This window comes from Oryzias melastigma, linkage group LG13 (assembly GCF_002922805.2).
Source record: "Oryzias melastigma strain HK-1 linkage group LG13, ASM292280v2, whole genome shotgun sequence".
In the NCBI taxonomy this organism is placed as follows: Eukaryota; Metazoa; Chordata; class Actinopteri; order Beloniformes; family Adrianichthyidae; genus Oryzias; species Oryzias melastigma.
The window spans coordinates 11,214,272-11,236,629 of record NC_050524.1 but is presented as its reverse complement, the minus strand read 5'-3'; the positions used below and the strand labels follow the sequence as shown (position 1 = coordinate 11,236,629).

The 22,358-nt window shown below is 38.0% G+C and overlaps 3 protein-coding genes across 4 annotated transcripts; all 3 read left to right on the top strand.

The window, feature by feature from the left end:
- The first annotated feature begins 1,199 nt into the window (after positions 1–1,199).
- Positions 1,200–6,515, top strand: aldoca (aldolase C, fructose-bisphosphate, a). Its single transcript, XM_024277034.2, has 9 exons — positions 1,200–1,303; positions 2,420–2,550; positions 2,767–2,978; positions 3,075–3,129; positions 3,223–3,383; positions 3,454–3,537; positions 5,503–5,677; positions 5,740–5,939; positions 6,018–6,515. Exons 2-9 carry the CDS (start codon positions 2,439–2,441, stop codon positions 6,108–6,110), a joined length of 1,092 nt encoding a protein of 363 aa, XP_024132802.1. The 5' UTR covers positions 1,200–1,303; positions 2,420–2,438; the 3' UTR covers positions 6,111–6,515.
- Positions 6,516–8,928: 2,413 nt separating this feature from the next.
- Positions 8,929–12,512, top strand: srsf1a (serine and arginine rich splicing factor 1a). The gene is made up of 4 exons (XM_024277033.2): positions 8,929–9,381; positions 9,933–10,111; positions 11,461–11,633; positions 11,808–12,512. The coding sequence occupies exons 1-4, from the start codon at positions 9,194–9,196 to the stop codon at positions 12,003–12,005; spliced, it is 738 nt and encodes a 245-aa protein (XP_024132801.1). The 5' UTR covers positions 8,929–9,193; the 3' UTR covers positions 12,006–12,512.
- Positions 12,513–13,560: 1,048 nt separating this feature from the next.
- Positions 13,561–17,575, top strand: dynll2a (dynein, light chain, LC8-type 2a). 2 transcript variants are annotated; one of them, XM_024277831.2, is made up of 3 exons: positions 13,561–13,831; positions 14,277–14,423; positions 15,892–17,575. In XM_024277831.2, the coding sequence occupies exons 2-3, from the start codon at positions 14,292–14,294 to the stop codon at positions 16,027–16,029; spliced, it is 270 nt and encodes an 89-aa protein (XP_024133599.1). In that variant the 5' UTR covers positions 13,561–13,831; positions 14,277–14,291; the 3' UTR covers positions 16,030–17,575. The 2 variants fall into 2 exon arrangements, with proteins under 2 accessions (XP_024133599.1, XP_024133597.1); XM_024277829.2 differs by having other exon boundaries at positions 13,579–13,831; positions 14,274–14,423.
- Positions 17,576–22,358: the final 4,783 nt, after the last annotated feature.

The following is a 22,358-nucleotide window of genomic DNA, read 5'->3' as shown; positions in this document are numbered from 1 at the left end:
AATAAACAAACGATTGAACTCAAATTTAACTGGACAGATAATATTAACAATGTTAGCCTTGGACCCAAATCAAACAAGACAGAAGATATTTTCTCCCACTTTGTAAAAGCAAAGGAGTCTTCTCTGGATGTCCTACTCCTGAATACATCTCTAACAATATTCAGCCTCTGGTTGACCTATTTAAGAGGTTCCCTTTCAAACCCTCTGAGGCCAGCCGTAATAGAGCAGAAAATTGAGGACCAGATAAAGTATCACTATTAAACGTCTTTAATTAGGTAGCAGAGAAAAAGTGGATAATCCCAGCAGGGGCTTCCACTTATAATTGCTGTACTTATTAAAGTTGAGTACCTATTTAAAACTCTCCTGAATGGAAGAGCTACACACACACACGCCCTGCACTGCCTCTTGACATTGAATTCCCTCTCAGGCCCTTGTCTTAGACAGGTCCACCATGTCTGCATTGCAAAGGCAGGCAGTCCAGTGACACATATCTCGATCCAGAGACACACTGACCCACAATCAGAAGTCTCCTGCGGATCTTTCCATCAAGACGTAACATTACGTAAGTGAACCAACAACAGAAAAGTGACGTCTTTGAAATAGAGCTTCTATGCAGAACAGCAGAGGTCAAACACCTAATTCTTCTGATTTTGAACTTTTTTTGCCCAACAATAATCTTGATAAAACACAAAAAGTTGTCCGTCGACATGAGTGACCTCCTTTTGCTTTTTCATATTGCCCCAAATCACGTCGACTTAAACCTGGAAATTATTGCTATTTTGGAAATGTTCTGCTCCACCTTTTACAGTTTAAAGCTCATGTAAAAGCAGGGAGCATGAATAGCTCAGAGACCAGAATCCTCCTGAGAATGTGAGTGTGTGAGGACCAAATCCTCAGGAGACGTGAAACTTTCCTCTGGGCACATTTATACTAATTAAAAATAAAAATAGCACGCCTCAGGTAGCAGTTGAATGCTTAAATTAGGTTGGTGTTAGGGTAGCGATTCACGAGATTCATTTATTTTTTCATATAAAACAGAAAATACCAGATTTTTGAAAAGTTGAGTAAATGTTTAACAAAGAGAAATCTGGAAAGATCTCCATCAAAAACTTTTAATAGAACAATGAATCATCAAGATTTGTTTAATTTCCTTGAGACTGAGGTGGGGGTTATAGCCCCGCCCCTGGGTGGGGACTCATGCGGTGTGACACACTTGGGCTGGATACAAACTAGGATGTGACCGCGGGGCTCCACCACTGCTCATCCCATCTGTGGAGGAGACACATTCATCTCACACCAGAAGGTATCGTACCCACTCCTTCTTATGTCTGCTTCTACTTCAGCTTTGCATCTTTTTAGAAATTCTTCTATGCTTTATTATGTTGTGTGTGTTGGGGTCGGGAAGTTGTGGACAACATGTGTTTTTTATGTTTTTTGTGTGAAGGTCTCTGTTTGTTTGCTATTGGGTTTTAAATTGGAAAAGGTTTTACCGTGAAAAAGACTTTGGGTTACAGGAGTATGAAAAGTGCTTAAATTAAATTAAATTAAATTAAATTAAATTAAATTAAATTAAATTAAATTAAATTAAATTAAATTAAATCAAATTAGGTTGGACGAAATTAGATTTTATTAGATTAGATTAGTTTAGGTTAGATTAGACCAGACCAGAACAGATCAGCCCAGGTATCGTGTGTTTTATTTATTTATTTATTTTGAATTGTTTTGATTCGGTTCAAATTGATTTAATCTAATTTGATTTGATAAGTTTTAATTCGATTTTATTTGATTAGGTTCTGATGGGTTCGATTGGATTCTGTTCGATTTTGATTTGATTTGATTTGATTTGATTTGATTTGATTTGATTTGATTTGATTTGATTTGATTTGATTTGATTTGATTTGATTCCATTCGATTCCATTCGATTCGATTCGATTTGATTTGATTCGATTTCATTCCATTCCATTTCATTTCATTTCATTTCCTTCCTTTCATTTCCATTTGATTCCATTCCGTTTGGTTTGGTTTAGTTTGATCAACATTTTACAAACTCTTAATTTCCCACTGATACTTTGTTATGATTGGGCAGTTTTTACTAACAATGCCTTTAGGTTAAACTTGTGTAATTTTGATTTTTTTCTAAACCTCTAGAGAATTAAAGTGTTTTCTTTCTATATTTCTAGAGAGTTAAAATTATTTTGTTCCCCATCAAACAGCAACAGGAACACACAAAACGCTTCATGAGAGTCCACAAAATGCATCTGTAAAATACTTCCTTTATGATGCAAAAACTGCACAAGTTATTACACAGGACTGGTGTATCTAAGATGAAGGTTTTGTGCTAAAAAGAATTAAACAACAGGCATTTTGAGTCCTAATAATGTCTCCATCTCCTGAGTAAACAAAGAATCTTTCCCCAAAGGTTGGTGGACGCTAACAGCATGACGCTCCAGTTTCCAGCGCTCTCTGAGGCCCAGAAGAGGGATCTCCATGAGACGGCTCTACGCATAGTCTCTCCAGGGAAAGGCATCCTGGCTGCAGACGAGTCTGTGGGTCTGTACGGCTCCTGTCCTTCCTTTTAATCCAAACACAAGGTTTATTTTTTTGTCTAGACATACTAGTCAGATGTTATAGTAAATAAACAATTTTATAGGCCGATTTAATTAATAACTTTCCTTGGACTGATCAATCTGGTTGGATTGTAAGAATATAAATTGATTCATTGTTGCTAAATATGCATAAAGTTACTTGTTTCTGGTGCATCTTCAGGTAGCATGGCTAAGAGGCTGGCACAGGTAGGGGTGGAGAACACAGAAGAAAACCGGAGGCAGTTCCGCCAGATCCTCTTCAGCGCAGACGATCGCATCAACAGCTGCATTGGAGGGGTCATCTTCTTCCATGAGACTCTTTACCAGCACTCCGACAATGGAATGTCCTTCGTCAAGTTGATCAGGGACAGGGGGGTCATGATTGGTGTCAAGGTCTGTCACTCCACCAAGTATCAACAATCTACCATAAAACATACTCAAAAACGTTTTAAACAATTAAAGCACGTTCTTTTGATGGTTTTTTTACAGGTTGATAAAGGCGTGGTCCCTCTGCCAGGAACATGTGGAGAAACAACCACACAGGGTTTGACAAACTCACCTATGGATACATTTGCATTTCATAAATGTCATTTGCAGTGACACCATTTAAGGAACCTCTTTAAACGTTTCTCCACAGGTCTGGATGGTCTGTCTGAACGCTGCGCACAATACAAAAAGGATGGAGCTGTTTTTGCAAAGTGGCGCTGCGTGCTCAAAATCAGTGAATCCAACCCTTCTAAACTGGCCATCACAGAAAACGCAAACGTCCTGGCTCGCTACTCAAGCATCTGCCAGCAGGTCTGAGTTTGTATGTCCTTGTAAAACAAAGCGTCTAAATTGATTTCTAATCCTTCTTTTTCTGGACCAGCATGGCATTGTTCCAGTCATTGAGCCGGAGATCTTACCTGATGGTGATCATGACTTGAAACGCTGCCAGTATGTCACTGAGAAGGTGGGTTTCTGGTGTATTTCTTTTCAAATGTACACCGCTACATTTTAATTAAAACAAAAGTCTTTTATTCTGAAGGCTTAGCTCCAAACTCTAGCTGTTCTATATGGATAGGTTTAGTGACTCAGTGACAGCATGGTGTCTGTTTTTTTGCTATGGTGTGGCTGTATGGAGCAGTCAACCAGAGGATCATGAGATTGTGGTTCGGTTCCTGCCCATGCACCACAGTGTCCTCAGTGAAGACACTGATGGTTATAGGTTGGCGCCAGTGTTGAGCAGCAGAGCTACCATCAGTGTGTGTGTGTGGGTGAATGGGATGGAGACTGTAAAGCGCTATGGACCTTCTCATCTAAGCACTGCACAAATGGCATTTATCATTTAGTCACCTCGCCTATGTTTGGACTTACTGTTTGGGAACTAAAAACCAAACTAGCTTACATGTTCATGTTATTTTCAGTGTTGATATATCTTCATTTGAAGAAGGTGGGAACCTTATGACTTCCTGTTTAAAACGGTTTGTGGAGGCAGATGATCAAGTCAACCATTTCTTTTTTGTTCAGTTCAGTTTATATATTATTAGCAAATAAAATCAAATCAATCTTTAATAAGGTCACACAAAATTAGAAAAACTTGGGATGTGTGATATTATACATCATTACCATTTAACTGCATCAGTTTTATTGAAAACAATTCAAAAGAACTAAAATGATCCACCAAATGACTCATAAAAAAGGTCCATCTGCTTGGTCAAAAGCGAAAAAGGCTTTATTTAATTTGTTAAATATGTCAAGCTTCCATAAGATTGTTTTTGCATGGGTAAACATTTATGGTAACCATTTATTACAATTTAAGCCGTCTTTTTTAATACGTGCATTGCACAGACTGATATTGTTATGTTGATAAATTTGCTATGTATTTAATTATATTGCATTTTGTCACACATGATAAAAAGTAAATAAAATACACCCATATGAAGGTATAATGGGCATCGAGATGAGCTTGAAAAATGTTGGTAGCTGGAAACACAAATAGATAAGATTAAATTAATGTAGATTAGAAATACTAAAATTAGAAATATTTGTGTAAAATCATAGTTGAAAAGCAAGGTAAAATGATAAGTAAGGCCTCTTCTTAAAAATGTCTGTTTTTTGCCACCCCCGGGTTCTCTGGCAGGCTACTCTGTAATCCTTGTGCTATCCTAGACATGTTGACATTAAATGAGGGGTCATCTAGACCCTATAAGACAGCACAAGGGTTAAACGAGGGCCAAAATGCATGTCTTTACAATGGGAACAATTAGAAAAATTCAATGTCAAAGAGCTTCCCAACACCCAGAAAGAAAGACAATAAAAAAACATCAAATCGAGCTAAATTATTGAAGATTTGTTGATTATAATCCAGAAAATCATTTGATTGAGGTCAGATTCTCTAAGTTGTATAACAACAGCTGGTCAACTCTGGTCCTCATTTGCCACAATCCTGTCTGTCTGTATTCATGCTCTCTTCTTCTTCTTCTGTAATTTTTTTTTTTGGCGGTCGGCAAACAACTTAAAGGTGCATTACCCACACCATATTCCTGCTCTCCCTGCCCCTGATTAGCTGACCCAAGTTAATCCACATCCTGATTAGCTGACCCACACCTGATTGAGGTCATCAGCATTGATCACTCCAGGGAGAGCTGGTTCAGGGCGTGATTTTTCATCATCATGTTTCAGCTTTTTTGTGAAAACCATGAACCTTGCTGGGAGTCTAGTTTATTCACTGATGTGATGGAAATTCTAGTTCCAACTAATGTCAGGCTTGTTTTTCCCACAACAGTAGGTCACATGACCTTACCCCCTTCTGTCTTTTTTTTCCCCAAGACATTAATACAAAAAGTAAACAATTTTTCCAAACTTTTATTTCATGTTTTGTGTTTATATTTCTGCATCAGACTAACACTCCAGCCATGTGTTGTTTGTTCTTCAGGTTCTGGCTGCAGTGTACAAGGCCATGTCTGACCACCACGTGTACTTGGAAGGCACCCTCCTCAAACCAAACATGGTCACCGCCGGACACAGCTGCCCCACCAAGTACAGCCCCGAAGAGGTGGCCATGGCAACCGTCACGGCCATGCGCCGCACTGTTCCCCCAGCTGTGGCAGGTCAGTGAATGGTGTGATTTATGAAAAAACAGAGCAACATCAACTCATCCGCTCCCCCACAGGAATTGCTTTCCTCTCTGGCGGTCAGAGCGAAGAGGAAGCTTCTGTTCACCTGAACGCCATCAACAACTGCCCCCTCCCTAAACCCTGGATCCTGACGTTCTCTTTTGGCCGAGCCCTGCAGGCGTCCGCCCTCAGAGCATGGAGAGGACATCAAGAGAACCAGAAAGCTGCTACCGAGCAGTTCATCAAGAGGGCAGAGGTACCTTCAACCCTTCGTCACTGCAAACGGCATCAACAGTCTTTAAATTGAGACATTTTTCATATGTTGTGCACACAGGTGAACAGCTTGGCCTGTCAGGGGAAATACACCGGTGGGGACACTCACGGCGACGCTGGCCAGAGAGTCTATGGTTCCTGCTATGCATACTGAGGAGGAGACAGGCTCACATTCGAACCTGGGCAGAGCGTCCCTCTATTCCTTCATATATAACCCTCAGAAGAAGCATAGGTTGCATCAGGATGTTCAGACTTAAAATGATGCAGAAGGAAAACTGTTTTTACACACGGGGACAATCACAGAATGAAATCTGAATGTGTTGAAGGAGAGCAGTTTGCTTTATTCTATTTTCACCTTTAAATCCTGCTATGACCTGCTGAAAACATGTTTAACAGAGTTAGCTATATGACTACACAACAACTCTATAGAAGAATTGAAAACAAACAAATGTCTTCTCTTCTTTTATAGTGGTCTTTTTGGGGAAAAAAAGTGTTAATAGATGTGTTTTAAGTCGTGCAATAAACCTGTGAATCAGTAAAGTTTGTTCTTGTAATCTTACATCACATGCTGCTCAGATTTCAGGTTTTATTCATAATAAATCAAAAATAAATGTATGGACAAACCATTAAAAAAATTCAGTCCATAAATAGAAAACATATTCCTTTAAATTGGGTGTTTTTATTTTTATTGTATCTTAAATTAATGCATAATCCATAAGTTTAACTTTACTTTTTCATCTTGCTATTTATATTTTTTTGAATATTGTTGAGTTTGGTTGAGTAAACTCCAGTCAAAAACTTATATTATTATTAGAGATGCTACAAAGATGTTGAAGAGGATCTTCTGGAAAAGAGTTGGCACAATGCTGCCATCTGGTGGACAACTAGAAGTATTAGAAAACAACTTGTCCAAAGTCTGGCCCGTGGAACAAATGTGGCCCCTGCTTAAATTTCCAGAAGTCTTCAGTCATTAAAATCAATAAAGCCCCCCCCCCCTGCTATATATTAATTTGAAACTCCTATTATTATTATTTTTTAACATTTAATACATTATATATTTGGAATTTTCAAAGGTTTTGTGAACACTTTATACTATGGCTATTGGTAAGAATCGGTCAATATGATACATATCGCGATACATGTCTTATGATATGACACTTATCGCAATTTATCCCACACTATACAAGAACAATTTTCCTTTTTTTTTTAAAGAGTATGACTTGAAAAAACACTTAGTAGTACTTATGCAATAACAACAAAAACCACAAGACTGACTGAAAAAATTAGACTAAATATTTACAAGCTGGTTCTTGGGAGATTTCTTAACTCTTAAAGGGTTTGAGGGTCGCTCCTAAAAAACCTTATTGTGTGTGTATCACTGCACTGCTCCCTCTGAGTGGACCATGAAGGAGCCTCTCACTCTCTCCAGTAGTTGTTGGCAGAAGGCCTTCCCAACCCATGAAACAGCTCCTCTCCAATGGCCACAAACTCCCTCATTGCAGGTGTGCTGAGGACCTGATAAAAAAAAAAACATAAAAAAATAAGAATTTGGGAGTTGGTTCTTTAAAGAAATTCTGAACTGCTCTTAGTCTGACTCATCACCTGTGTGAGATTCAGAAACAAATCTCCCCATATAAATGTGATATTGTCTGATTTGAACTAAGAACATTAAACTTTACTTCTAATTAAATTGGAGCAAATCTATCTTCTTCTTTTAAATACATTTCCCAGTAACTGTAATATTATCTCTGTGTGCATTTATAATGGATGATCCAAAAATAATGTATTTGCTAGAATTTAACATCTGAGTTTGATGCTTTCACAACAGAAATATTTTATAATTGGAAAGTATTTGATTTATGGGGAAGAGTGACATCTAGTGGTCAAATGCTAGAACATTGATTTACTTTGAATTCATTTTCATGCAATAAACACAAAAACAATTTATTTTAAATCGTTTGGCAATGTGGAATTCAAAATAAATGTCAGCATTTTCTTCTGCCAAAGAATTGTTTGGTAGAAAAATAATTTATATCATGTTCTGCTTTTAGCGTATAGCCAATAAAGAGAATTCAAAATTTATTTGAAAAAAGAAAAACACAGCTTTCACTATTTTTTAAAAAAGCTCTGGCTAAACTCTGGATTGTCTTGAAAACTTTCAGATATGTTTTAGAAATGGTTTAGCTAAAAAACAAAACAAAACAAAAACTTTACTTTCTTTTTCTAAAGTTGGGTAAAATCTTGAGGTCATTTTTCCTTCAGTCTAAGTCTTCAAGTAATACCTGAGCTCCTGTAAACAATGTGACACCTCCTAGTTGAATGTTGATGTAAAAATAGCTCAGTTATTGTTTATCAATATAACAAAATAATTTTCCCTCTACAAACATGTCAAAAGAAAGCATGATTTGGCCAAGCACAGAGCCTTGCGGTACACCCACATCAGTGGCTTTTGGCGTATGAGAAGTCTTCATTGATGTTAACAAACTGCAATCAAATAACAAAAAATTAAAAAACTAAAGAATGAACAAATGATTAAATGAAATAATGTTTCACTTTTTAATGCATTTATGACATTCTAAAATGATTTCTTAGTGTGCACTGCACAAAAAAATAGTTATTGTTGAATCTGCCCATGATAACAAAAAAGTAAACCCTAAATTAAAATGAAACAAACACACATAGTATATTGCCCATGTATTTTTTGAGTACATGCACTTAACTTCTTAACATAGTTCCTCTTTTTAACAAGGCTTCCCCTCTTACTTACATGTATTACTAGTGTTTTGAAGTTTTTTTAAGCCACACCCACTTTTTACTAGACTCAAATCCGTATAAAAATATAAAAATACCAAACTCACTTTATCGATATTATTTATTCATAATATGTTTATGGTAGGCCCACAAACTTTCCCAAGAAGACGGACTACTTTTTCAGGCGGATGGATGCGTGAAGTTGGACGACGGTACGTCATGCGTTCATTCACTACAGCGTTGCAAAAAAAAAAAAAAAAAAAAAAGCGCGGATTCTGCAGAGCTGCAAGGACAGGGGTCGTGTGGAATTTTGCGTGCCCACTTTATTCCACGCCTCTGTTTGTTTGTTTATTTATTTATTTTTTATAAAGTAGAGGTTTCTCTTACAGCAGTTCGTGAACATTTGGTTGTCGTTAATAGTTGAATTTCTAGTGCAGAGCAGTTAGCGGAACAGTTACTACTGAGTCCCGAAAACAGACAGTAGCCATGTCGGGTGTTGTGCGAGGCCCTGCAGGTAACAACGACTGCCGAATTTACGTTGGAAATCTACCTCCAGATATTCGCACAAAAGACGTGGAGGACGTGTTCTACAAGTATGGTACGATTAGAGATATCGACCTGAAGAATAGGAGAGGAGGACCGCCGTTCGCTTTTATTGAGTTTGAAGACCCAAGGTAAGAAGCTACACGCCTAGCATGGCAGGCAATAGCCGGGCCCTTTGTGTTGCTATCCTTATCTTGCAGCGGGCTCCGGGTATTACCTGGTTTCACATTGTTCTACAGAGAAAACGTGCGTTGTCCCCACGTGTTTCCACATACCCTTCAAGTTGTTCTTTTTACATTTCAATTTATAAAATTCTAATCATATTCGATAGTTTTAAAGCATTATACATTATCATATGACTAAAATACATGCCCTGGGGTTATATGCAACCATGCTAATCAGTCATGTGTTTGTTACTATTTTAGAAGCACCAGGAAAAAATAAAATTAGAAACACCTGAATTATTAGTGTAATGCAGATTAATAAACATGTGGCACTGTGTGCATTGGCTGTTTAAGTCAAGACGATAAATAATTCGCAGGGATGTAAAGCGGATTATCAGAGGTTAAGAATGACGAACATGGCTGCCGCCCTTGGCTAGTTCCCTATTCGTGGGAACTTGTTCGTCAGTCTCTCATTTCTACCCGAATCACACATGTTTGTTTATTTTTTATAATGTCAGGGACGCTGACGATGCCGTCTATGGACGCGATGGATACGACTACGACGGATACAGGCTGCGCGTGGAGTTCCCACGGAGCGGGAGAGGCTCCAGGGGCGGGTTCGGGGGGATAGGAGGAGCTCCCAGGGGCAGATACGGACCACCATCCAGACGATCTGAATACAGGGTCGTTGTGTCAGGTAAACACAGCATCTGTTCAGCCACGTGCTCGGGCTTTAGTCCCACTATTTGAAATATGTTTGTTAGAATGTGTGACCATTAAATTGAGGTTATGCTGTTCTTAAGAGAACTATGATATAGCCAAGGGTTTATTGGTAAATCTGATAAATTAATTATTTTCTGCTATTTGTATATATTTACATAGAAATTCATTGCACATTGCTGCATGTATTTTAAGTATTTGGCTAAATGTTGTTGGTGGTCAAAGCATTAACCTAACACTAACCTTTCTTCCGGGTCCGTGTGGCCAAGAAGGGGTCACACATATTTAGATATATTAGATAATTATTTTCCATATTATTGCAAACATAAAATTCAATGTGCTAAAACAAAAGAGTTTTCTACTTCCAGCAATGTTTCCCGACATTTTAAAAACAAGAAAGGACAACATTTATTTCTTAATTTTTTTCATGAAGAGTTATGTTGGCTATGGTAACTTACATTCGTTTTGCGTTGGATTTCTTTAGTCTGGAAACTAAAAAGGTAATGAATGTTAATTAAATCTAAATAAGACATGTTATTTATGGTAGTTTTCTCTCGTGAAAGTTCCACTCCAATCGTCTTTGATATATATATATATATGTGTTCTCAGTGGTCTTTAACTGTGATTAGGCAGCTTTTAGCCCAAAAAATAAAGACATTGTTTTCTAGAATACTGTTTTTGCAGGGTGGCAGGAGTTTGTTAGAAATCCGCCTCTTGAGTTATGGGTTGAACTGTTTGTGCAAATTAAGCCATTTCCCATTATCCAGCTGTGTATACACTTTCCTGCTAGCTTACAGCCCCTGACAGCCTACCTGTGCAACAAAAATGTTGAGCAACATGGGAGCTATCCATCCGTACAATTTGAGCCAGATCCCAGGAAAATTAAGACATGCGTGGATCTATTTGTAAATGGAGGCATTGAAATGGAGCAGAGCTTGTGGGCAGCACCCACGTCACATCTACAAGCTACAAACATGTTTTTTTTATCTGCTCCTGATTCACAATAATTTGAATAAATATGTACTCAGAAATTCTATTTTAAGCTTAATTTTCTTTATATATGTCCTCCATATTGAGAAAATGCCACAAGACTGTGGTTAAAAACACCAAAAACTCAATTTTTATTGGAGTGGGGCTTAAATCATACTGTCACCGTAGGTTTATAACTCCCAAGTGAGGTTTATTCAAGACTGGAGTCTATATCTGACACCACAATGTTGGATCAGAGCTGTTTTAAAACCCCAAATCAGTAATTGGGTGAACTGTTTTGTGTTATTTTATCTTGGTACCAGTTTATGTATAAATGTAATCAAATTTATTGCTCAGGGCTTCCTCAGAGTGGCAGCTGGCAGGACCTGAAGGATCACATGCGTGAGGCTGGTGATGTGTGCTACGCTGACGTTTACAGAGATGGCACCGGGGTTGTAGAGTTTGTGCGCAAAGAAGACATGACCTATGCCGTTCGAAAGCTGGACAACACCAAATTCCGTTCACATGAGGTATGTGTACTGATTTGATTGATTGCCTTGGATAACATTTCTTTGCTGTTTCAAGGTGAGTATTTTAAAAGGAATGCCACGTTTTAAGCACAACTCAGTCCATATGCCCATCAGTATTTCCACCAGAGGCAGGAATGTTGTCTTTTCAATGTCAAGTTCTCTTGTGTCTGCCAGGGAGAGACTGCTTACATTCGTGTGAAATTAGATGGTCCCCGCAGCCCAAGTTACGGACGGTCGCGCTCCCGCAGCCGTGGCAGTCGAAGCAGGAGTCGGAGTCGCAGCGCCAGCCGCAGTCGCAGCAATTCCCGTGGCCGTGGCAGAGCATCGCCCCGCTACTCACCTCGTCACAGTCGTTCTCGCTCCCGTTCCTAAACTTTACTGCCATCAATGTTTTGCCCTTATGATGTATTCCCTCCTGTTTTTACTTCTGAGTTTCTCCAGATGTCAGCTGTTGAGTTTTAAGTTTCCCATTTCTTCTCCTAATGTTGTGGTTGGTCCTGGTTTGTAGATGTACCCTCCCTCCCTCCTTTCTTCCTTTCTCACTTCCTTCCTCTCTTGACCTTTTCCCTCCTCCACTTTTTGTCCTTTTGGTTTTTCCCCTCTTTCTGTCATCCTTGTGTTTTTCTTTTTTTTTCTACAAAATTACAAATTGTGCTGTGATCAACTTCAAAAATGTTGAGACGTCATGAGCTTTACTCAATGTTTTTGCAAGTTTTGAAGTTTTGTTCTGGGGTTTCTTTTTAGAGGCTTCTTTGGTTGTGTGGGTTGGGCATTTTGACGTGGAGCCCAATGCTTAACTGTATTTTACCATTGTGTCTTCCTTTAGACATCTGAGGAGAAGGATTAAAGTGATTTGGAATAAAACCATTGTGGAACACATTTCATTTGTATGGTATGGATAGGACATCTAGGAGCAATCAGGTCGAGGCAATGGTATGCTTCATATTCCATAAACTAGATCTTTTTGATAGGTTGTCATGTTATGCATGTCATTCAGTAAAGCCACATGTGTGCTGTACTTTGTAATGTAGGAAGCTTGTAACATGTCTCTTTGACATGTGAAAGTCGTAAATCAAGTGTTGTAATGCAAATATAACACCTTTGTCATTGTAAAAAATAGTCAACTTTTTTTATACAATTGTCCCACTTTTTGTCTGCAGTGGTTAAAAGATTTTTTTAAATTAAAGCAAGGGAGTTGTTCTTTTTGTCCTTGATCTGACATGAGTGCTCAACATGGAAAGATGTAGGGCCAAAATTATTTGACATTTTATTCTAACAGTCTGCCTCTGATTTTCTTCCTGGTATTTCAAGGTTTTGATTGGAGGAGTGGCTCAGTGGATCCCAATCCTTGGAGCTGGATGAGTGGATCGATTAGGGAAGGGATAGGCAAGGATGGATGCTGGGAACGGGAGCACTTTTCCAAGATTCAAATGATTTGATTACAGAACTAAGTAACAGGAGTCCCAGTACAGCTTTTTCCCCCCTTCTCCGTTTAAGGCCTCCCTGCCTATCTTTTTAAGTTTTTTCAGTGATAATGGCTTTATTGCACAAGAAATCAGAGGACCAGGAAGTTGGATCAAAGGATGGAGTCGTAGATGCCTGGTATGAGGGAATTTTTAAAGATGGGAAATTGGGAGGGGGTATGTTGGGGATTAGCTTGTTTTTGTCTAATTTTTTTTTCCTCTTAGCATTTTTAATAAAAAATATTTCAAACAAAAATGGCAGTATGTTTTTTTTCCAATTTATTATAGTAAAAATATTTTATATTCCTTATGTTTGGAGGAATTGTTTTTAAAGAATAAAAAAAGACAAAAGTTGAAATAATTAAAGAATATGAATTTAAAAAAAAGCACGCTAATACGTATAAAATGTGTATTTCCCGCCACGAACCGGCTTGTTTCACATCCTAGCTTCTGACGAGATGCATTGTGGGATGAAATAAGATGCCGGGACACGGAAGCCGGCGAAAACCCTGGCGCCACACGAGGAGGCTGCGCTCCAGCCAATGGGAAGCGAGCTTCAGGAAAAGGGGCGGGGAGATGCTGAAACAGCAGAGCCAGCGTACATACATACATACTTATTGTGTAAATCTTTAAAAAGCAATTAGCCACAGCAAAACAATTTAAACCGTCGACACTTTCTGGAGGCTACATTAATTTTACTTTGACAAGAAGTGATTTCCGGCTGAGAGCGAAAAGGTGAGATTTTAATATTTTTACACGCGTGAACATATTCGGGTTTGAGTTTCCGACCGTCTCTAATGTGTTAATTCGGTTACACGTCGATCCAACCGTCTTAGATTTAGTCTCTGCTCGAGTGGTTACATGTTAGCGTTGCCCCTTAGAATATGCAGACCTTTTATTTTTTTTCTATAGATATTTAAGTAATTCAACTCCACCTGTATCAAGTTTCGCAGCCAATCTATGCAGAGCTCAAGTCGTGGTTTTGATAAACAAAGACAAAAATAAATGCTTCCGCTCTATATTGGGATTAAAGGGCACATCACAATGAGCGAAGTTAATCACGCGTGGTAATGAATTTAGGCCTTTAACCGTGCCCATCAGCACCACGTGTGCTGTCATTTTTGTGTTTTTAGTGAGGCTCCTTTGAGTCAAAGTGTATTTTGTTTTTACCCACCAGCAGCAGACATCCTCAACAATGACTGACAGGAAGGCGGTGATCAAGAACGCTGACATGTCCGAGGAGATGCAGCAGGACGCCGTGGACTGTGCCACACAGGCCATGGAGAAATACAACATAGAGAAGGACATTGCTGCCTACATTAAGAAGGTGAGGCGGCGAAAGGATGGATAAATAAATCCATAAATGTATAAATAAAAAACATTTTCTGCAGGATTACACTGCACATGCACAGTTTTGGGCAGTTCAAAAGTGGGGTGTCAAAGAATAGTAGCATGAGCCCATAAAATAAAGACCCACTCCAGTAAACATTTTGTTTTGGGTGTTTTTAACATGTTCTTGTTGCATTTTACTAATGATGGAGAAAATATATGAAAAATGAAGGGCCTAATTAATGCAAAATTAGCTTTTTTTTTTTTTAAAGCTTTTAAGTGTATAATAATGTTATTTCCTCATAAAAAACAACCCCAAAGTAGTATTTTTGCTCCATTCACGCTTCCCTAATGATTCTTCTGAGGACCAGCCCCTGCCAAGAATGACAGAATGACCAGGTCCCCACATTGATTCCATAGACGTATATTAATCTCCAGACAAATCAAGGTGTTGACGCCGCCCATAGAAAATGCCTTGCCTTCGGCTGTTGTGAAATCAGCTGACACCATGGCTTCTTGATACAGCCGCCGCCACTTTGAAACCCATTGACAGTGATTGGTCCGAGTTGGTCACGTTTTTAGAGGAATTACTGTGGCCAATAATCATAAGTTAGCTTGTTCGAAGTCCACACCCCTTCCACTGAAGGCGGCTCGGGACAAGCTGTCAATCAAATGTTCAAGGTAGGGCCAGCGGGCACCACATGCTTTACTGAGATATCTGATTGGTCAGTTTATAACTTGAGTTTCATGCAAGTTGTAATGTAATAAAAGAGCATTTTGATGTTAGTTTTCATTATTTTCCCAAGAAATACTGCTCTGAGAAACCACTGGATGGAATGTTTTGGTCACAGCAACGTCAATAAACATTGAGAATTAGCTAAAAGAGTCTTTAAGGAAAAAGAATCAGGCTTCTGGAGGAAGTTCGGTCCACGAAGTTCTTCACTTCCTCGTCCGACCTGACATTCGGCTCAGAACGACACGGCTGGACATCAGTGATATTGCTTAACGTTTGTATGTAACAGCGGTGATGATTTATGCTAGTGAGACACAGAGCTATCATAATCAGACAGGGGAGGGATCAGGGGCGGGGCTGTTTAGCTCAGCTCTGAAAGCCCCACCCCCTCAGAGGAGTTTTTGGAAAGAGGCTGTAAAACAGAAATGCTGTAAAAAAAAAATTCTGATTTTCTTTTCTTTTTTTTCCTCCCCTAAATGAAATCTTCTTAAAGTAATTCCGATTTATCAGTAGAATCGTTTTGTTGCCCAGTTCTAATAAATTAATTTATTGCATTGTCTGTTTGTTTTGCATTATTTTAGATTTGATATTATGTACCTGAAATTAATTCAATTCCATGTAATTCTACCACTCAAAAACCAAATCTTCAGTCTGCAGTGTGTGTTTTATATAAAAGTTAGTTTTTTTGCATTTATTTTGTGTTGATTAATCTCCCCAATTTGCCTAATTTCAGGAGTTTGATAAGAAGTACAACCCGACCTGGCACTGCATCGTCGGGAGAAACTTCGGCAGCTACGTCACCCACGAGACAAAGCATTTTATTTACTTCTACTTGGGCCAAGTAGCCATTTTGCTCTTTAAGTCCGGCTGAGGAGTTTTTGATGGGTATCAAAGGGGGTCTCTGGCTCCCCCCCGAGCCTCATTGAAAATGCACTGGTGGCTGATGTCTCCCATACACTAATAACATACCATAATGATGCAAAATCCGCCGTGCGCAGTTGCATGGACTATACAATATTAAATATGTATGTTATAGTAAGTTTACTTTTCAAATAGTTGCCGTTTGACTGCAACTTTGATCGTTTCTGTTGATGCTGTTAAACTCTAGTTTGTAAAAGAATTTGGTGTGGCCCCTTGATTGTAAAATAAAGAAAAGGAATGTGATGATGCATCTGCTTTACTTCATACGTGGTATTGCCAGATAGTGTTTTGGTTTATTAAAGTAGTAAAGCGCATTAGTTCCCTTTAAAGATTAAAAAAAAAAAGTTAATGGAGCAAAAAATATATTTTTGTTGTGTTACTCTTTAAAGTTATTGCATCATTAGATTTGCACACCTTTTTAAAAAGGAAAAAAAAAAAGATTTTCATTTGATTCTTGATTAAAAATCTCACAGTTGGAGGTTTTGAACTTCAGAGAAGATGTGGAAAACAATAGACACTCAACAGTTTGGGGAAAAGAAGCACAAGCCGGTGCAAATCAGTAGTTTGTTGACTCAAATATTCACTGTGAAGGACAATAGAGCAGTTGAGGCTCATGTACTCAGACCTGGTCTGTCACGTCTGCGCTGGAACCCTACAGACTGAACTCACCTGCCTAATTTCCAGTTATCCTGTGTTACTGCATGTTTTAGGATGCTTACTGGCATTTGTGAAGTAAATGTTGGAAAGGTGAATAATTTTCCTTTTTATCATCTTTTTTTTTTGTTGTTGTTTATGGAGCAACTGTATATCTTGTAACAGTGATTGCTGTGAGGCAGTGTTAAAAACTACATTCGCTGTTAAGATTAACAAAAACCTGCATTGCCTTTTGTGTTTTGGGTTGTTTATGATAAATTTAGTTGACGTTTCAGCGCCTTTTCTGTGTAGATTTAGTTGCCCATGCAGTGCCAGACATTCTGAAAATGCTATTTACCGTCTGGATTTGTGAAAACTCTTGCTTGTCTAAGCTTTTAAATAATTGATTTGGAAAGGCAGTGCCCTCCCTCAGTTTCTAATGAAATGTGCTTAGTTGTTCAAGTAAGATGGTTTGGATCTGTGTGGCTGGGAAAAAAAAAAGCCACGCATTTCCGACTGTCTTCATATTTTAGTTCCATTATTTTTCATTTTTGTCAATCATGGGTAAAATGTTTTGTCAAGAGAGCGTGGACTGACTTTGCTCTTGAGGGACGTCTTCCTTCTAGCTGTCTGTGATTCTCTCTTTTTCTTTTTTTTTTTTCTGTCGCAGCGTTTTCCTTTGGCATGTACTTTTGCTGCGTATGTCTAGGACCCGTTCCAATGCTGTTCAATTTGCACAAAACGTGTGCCTGTTATTGCTCTCAATTGTAACCGGCTTAAATCCAATTGCACTCCATTCAGTAGGTTGCTACAGAACCAAAACATCTATATGCTCAATAAAACAAAACTACATTGGTAACTTATTACAATGTGTCTCCATTTATTTTGTCTTCCCTAAACTGTAACTGCTGTAGCTAGATGGTTGACAGGACTACATTTCAACACATTTGCATAAACCAACCCCATATCCTTTGATTCTGACTAAATGCAGTGGCGGGCCGTCAGGGCCTGCAAGGCCTTCTCTGCTGGCCTAAAAATATCTGAATCACAGACTGATATTAATTATTATTTATTTCCGTGAATACGTATTCTATAATTCCAAATGCTCTGTCTTCGTCCTTTCATTGCTGTCTCCCTGGTTGCGCTGCTTCCAGACGTGTATTTTCCTATTTAAGCATTAACCAATCACATTGCAGCACCATTTGTTGCTAGGGTCAAAGAAATCTGCCTGAAGGCCTTCACAATCAGTTTTGCGGGCCCTGTAGCATAAAATAATGGTCCACCAAACTGTTGCTTCAACCAATCAGATCTGGAGGAGACCACGTGATAGGCCAGCTAGCAGGCCCACGGAAACGTCAGGATTTTCACGCGCTGTGATTGGATAATCGGAGAGTGTACTAGGCAGACCTGGTAAACTGAATCTGTAGCGACCTGCACAGGCAAATATATCGAATTTAATAGCTGGTTTGTCAATCCACAATGGCTGAAGGAGGAGAAGAAATGGATTTGGTTGCAGACTTACTGTCAAAGCCGTTTTCAAGACGGACTTTTCAAGAAAAGCTGGACATTGTTAAGCGGGGTCGGGCAACTCCGAAGCTAGCAAGCCCCGTGTCCACTGCTTCTGTTGAACGGACATTCTCAGCCCTGAAGCGAATTAAAACTTATGCCAGAAATACGTCAGGGCAGGCTCGACTTTCAGCATTAGCTTCCATGGCGATAGAAAAGGACTTCTTGATGGAACTAAAACGCACGGATAATCTGCACGACAGAGTGATTGAAATCTTCTTGAGGATAGAAAGGATGGATTTTGTGTACAAATAATCCGGATTTTTGGTGAGTAAAATTTTGCTATATACCTAAATATTATTGCAATTTTATCAGGTTATTTTTTTATGCTTTTGGTGTGTGTGTGGCAGCTGTACCTGCAGTAGAAGTTTTATTGCCATAAAATAGTTATTGAGGGTTGGGTTGATTCAGATGGAGCACTACTAAAGGCCTAGGTGTGAAATGCACGGCCCGCCACTGACTAAATGTATAGTTTATTTTTTCCCAACAGTATTAAAGAAGTGTTATTAGGTTACAGTTTGAGCACTATGTGAAAGAACAAACTTTTCAAAATGTATATTTAGTAGGAATGTCTTGCTTAAGTGGGTTAAACCACCTGACTGTTGCATCAAAATAACTCAAATAAACCTTAAAGTCTCAATTGGGCCATGAATAAAATTTAATCAAGACTTGGATTTTCAAAAACTCTATTCAATTCAATCTATCAATTGTTGCAATTTGGAATGAGGCAGATGCAAAAAAAGCCATGACAAAGTTTTTTTTTTTTTTTAAACAACTCATAACAACAAATCTCTGATCAAATCAATGTCCAAATGGTAAAAATCTCACCTCATGAAAGCCTATCATACCACAAACATGTGTTGCTGCTACCTTTAGCCTCCTAAAATATTTTAAACATTTAAGCTTTTAATTTGAAAATATTGGACCCAAATTCTTTATTTTATCTTTTGACTTTAAGCCTCAACATTTTTCAGTTTAAAATTAGAAGTTGTAAAAATTGGCAAAAGTTTACCGTCTGGTGATATTTCTTTCACAATGGGACGACTTTTTATTCTGTAAATTTTTTGTAGTTTACATTATATTTTCTTTTTTTTCTTTTATGCATTTGAAGCTTTTGGTTAAATAAATTTTTTTAACAATTTGATGCAATATCATTATCATATAGATGGATGGGCCTTTATTGTCATTTTCACAGGACAAAGAAATTGGAGCAACTGTTACAGTGCAAGAAGAAATTTGGCAAAAAGAAATGTAGCGAAGACATAATATAAAATATGTAAAAACATGTACAAGAATTTAAATATACAGATATACATGTGTATATATACATAAACATACATACATATGTTAACATTTGAGACTTTACTGGGTCTTTACATTTCTAAAAACAAATTTAAGGTAAAACATAGTGGATACAGTTCTACAAAAAAACATTTAATTACTTCTTTATAAATTGTGGATCTGCAGAATTCCTATTTAGTTTTAGGATTCATTGAGATTTTTTTTTCAAAGCATAAAAAATATTTGAAAAGACCGTAAACATGTAATTATGAAACATTTTGTGCAATAAATGTTCATGGCAACATGCGTGTCAGAAAAGTGACTCAGAGGTGAGGAACACAGACTGTTTCTGTCACAAGGCTTCGTGGCAACGTGCTGTTTACCCCATATGGCTCAAATGTTTGGCTCAGCGACACTCATTTGCGTCAGCAACTAATGTTTCATTCAGACCATAAAAAAGATTAATTTTTTTCAACTACCGATATGCAAATTCTGTAGATAATTTATTTAAATATTTAAAATCACATTTATATTTCTTTGTAATTCAGTTATATTATAGGTTCTTGTGTTTTATGATCTCCCTGCAGAGTGTAAAGCTCTTGCACACTGCAAAGATGTATATATATATATGTATATATATATATATATATATATATATATAAAAAACCTTTATTTTACCAGGATGTTCTGTTTGTGAGGAGATTTTTTTTTCCGAGGGAGATCTGAAATATGAAATATGAAATGCGGCCGTTCTGTGTTTTAAGCACCATCAATTCACCAAAAATAATCTTTATTCTCAAACCTTTTTGACTTTTCTTAGTATAAATGACTGTGTTCCACCTTTACATCCTGAATCATCTGATTGGTTAGAGGAAGAAACTAATAGCTTTATTTTTTAGACAATGCATGGTTTATCCTGCAGCGATTCTGCTGCATCTTGGTGTAATGGTATTTCAAAACATTTTATTTCGTAAACTATAATTCTGATCAGCGTAAAAAAGGCATTTTCTCAAGCCCTTCTGCTTGTCTCATAATTTAAAAAAATGGTGGATCAGGTTCACTGATGAGTTTGTGCTTCATTAGTGAATTGTTTAGATACAGATTATTCAGACCAAGAGAAATACTCGTTTGAGTTAACTGAAAGAAAACTTTTCTTTTCTTAAAATATTCATCTTTGAAGAGCAAAGAAAGTAAATGCATCACAATTGTGCTTTAAGGTCAAACTGTTATGTATCAGATGTATGTCTGCTGTGTTTTTTTTTCTCTCTCTTGTTTTCCCATTAGCACCTTCTCCCCCAGCACAAACCTACCTGCTTTCTCTCTCTGAGCCTCTGGCGGCTTTCATCCATCATCCCACACACAGCTGTAATTTGCAGTCAGAGTACATTCACATTTAGGCTGCGCTGATAATTTGCTGGCTTATCGAACTAAACCTTGCTTGTTTCCAATGCTGCCCAAAGTGATTTTTCTGCGGCTGGTTTAAATATTGAGTTTAATCATTTAGAAGATTAATTCTCTAAACTGTGAGCAGAAATATTTTAATAAAAAATGAATTGATCACACAGTGTCCCTGCTCTGTCACTGTTTTTTCCACTGGAAGTGAGAATGTCTTACTAGCAGGATAGAAGGAAGTGCAAATCCACCTAAATCCCACAGTGAGTTAAAGTCTTTCTGTTTCTTATCCTCGTCATCCTCTTTGCTTTTGCTTCGTATGCATTGATTTGGTGGCTTTTCCATGGAAATACCTTTCAGACTGTAAGATTAGCAGTGGGTGGATTCAACACCTCCATTAAAGGAAGCAAATGAGTCATGCACTGACACCAGATATTGTTTTGAATGTGAGAAAAAAAGACTGCTCATGGTACATTAATATATATATGTATGTATATGTGTCAACTGTGAAGGCATCACTGCAGGAAGTCCTTTCCAAACTAATGTGACACTTTTAATCAGAACATTTACAACATAAACTCTAATAAAATTCCAAACACACAAATCAAAGAGCACGAAAACAGAAAAACATTTAGAACTGCAGTCACTGGCCACTCTATCAAACACAGCAGTGCAACCGCTCGTTAACCCAAATCAGCCAATCATATAGCAGCAACTCATTGCAATTATATTATATATTTACAATTATATATATACAATATATTTCAGAAACTGCTGATCTACTGGAATTTTCACCCTCAACCATCTCTAGGGTTTACATAGAATGGTCAGAAAAAGAGAAAATATCCAGCGAGCAGCAGTTCTGTGAGTGGAAATGTCTTGTTGATGTCAGAGAAAAATGACCAGACTGGTTCCAGCTGATAAAAAGGCCACAGTAATTCAGATAACCACTGGTTACAACTGAGGTCTGCAGAACAACATCTCTGGGCAGATGGGCTACAGCAGCAGAAGACCACACCGAGTGTCACTCCTGACGGCGAAGAACAGGAAGTTGAGGCTACAATTCACACAAGACCACTAAAACTGGACAATGAAAGATTGGAATTTTTTTTGCCTTGTCTGATGAGTCTCCATTTCTGTGACGAGATCCAGATGGTAGGGTGAGAATTCCGCGTCAACATCATGAAAGCATGGATTCATCCAGCCTTGTATCAACGGTTGAGGGCGGAGGTGGTAGTATTTTCTTGGCACACATTGGGCCCCTTAGTACACCTCAGCATTTGAAGGGTGAAGATACATCTTGTGTTGGTTATCGGTCCATCTCCAGAGCGTGCTGTCATGTAATATTTTCATTAAAATCCACATAAAGCAACAAAACACTGAAGAAACTGTTTATAGATTAGGAAT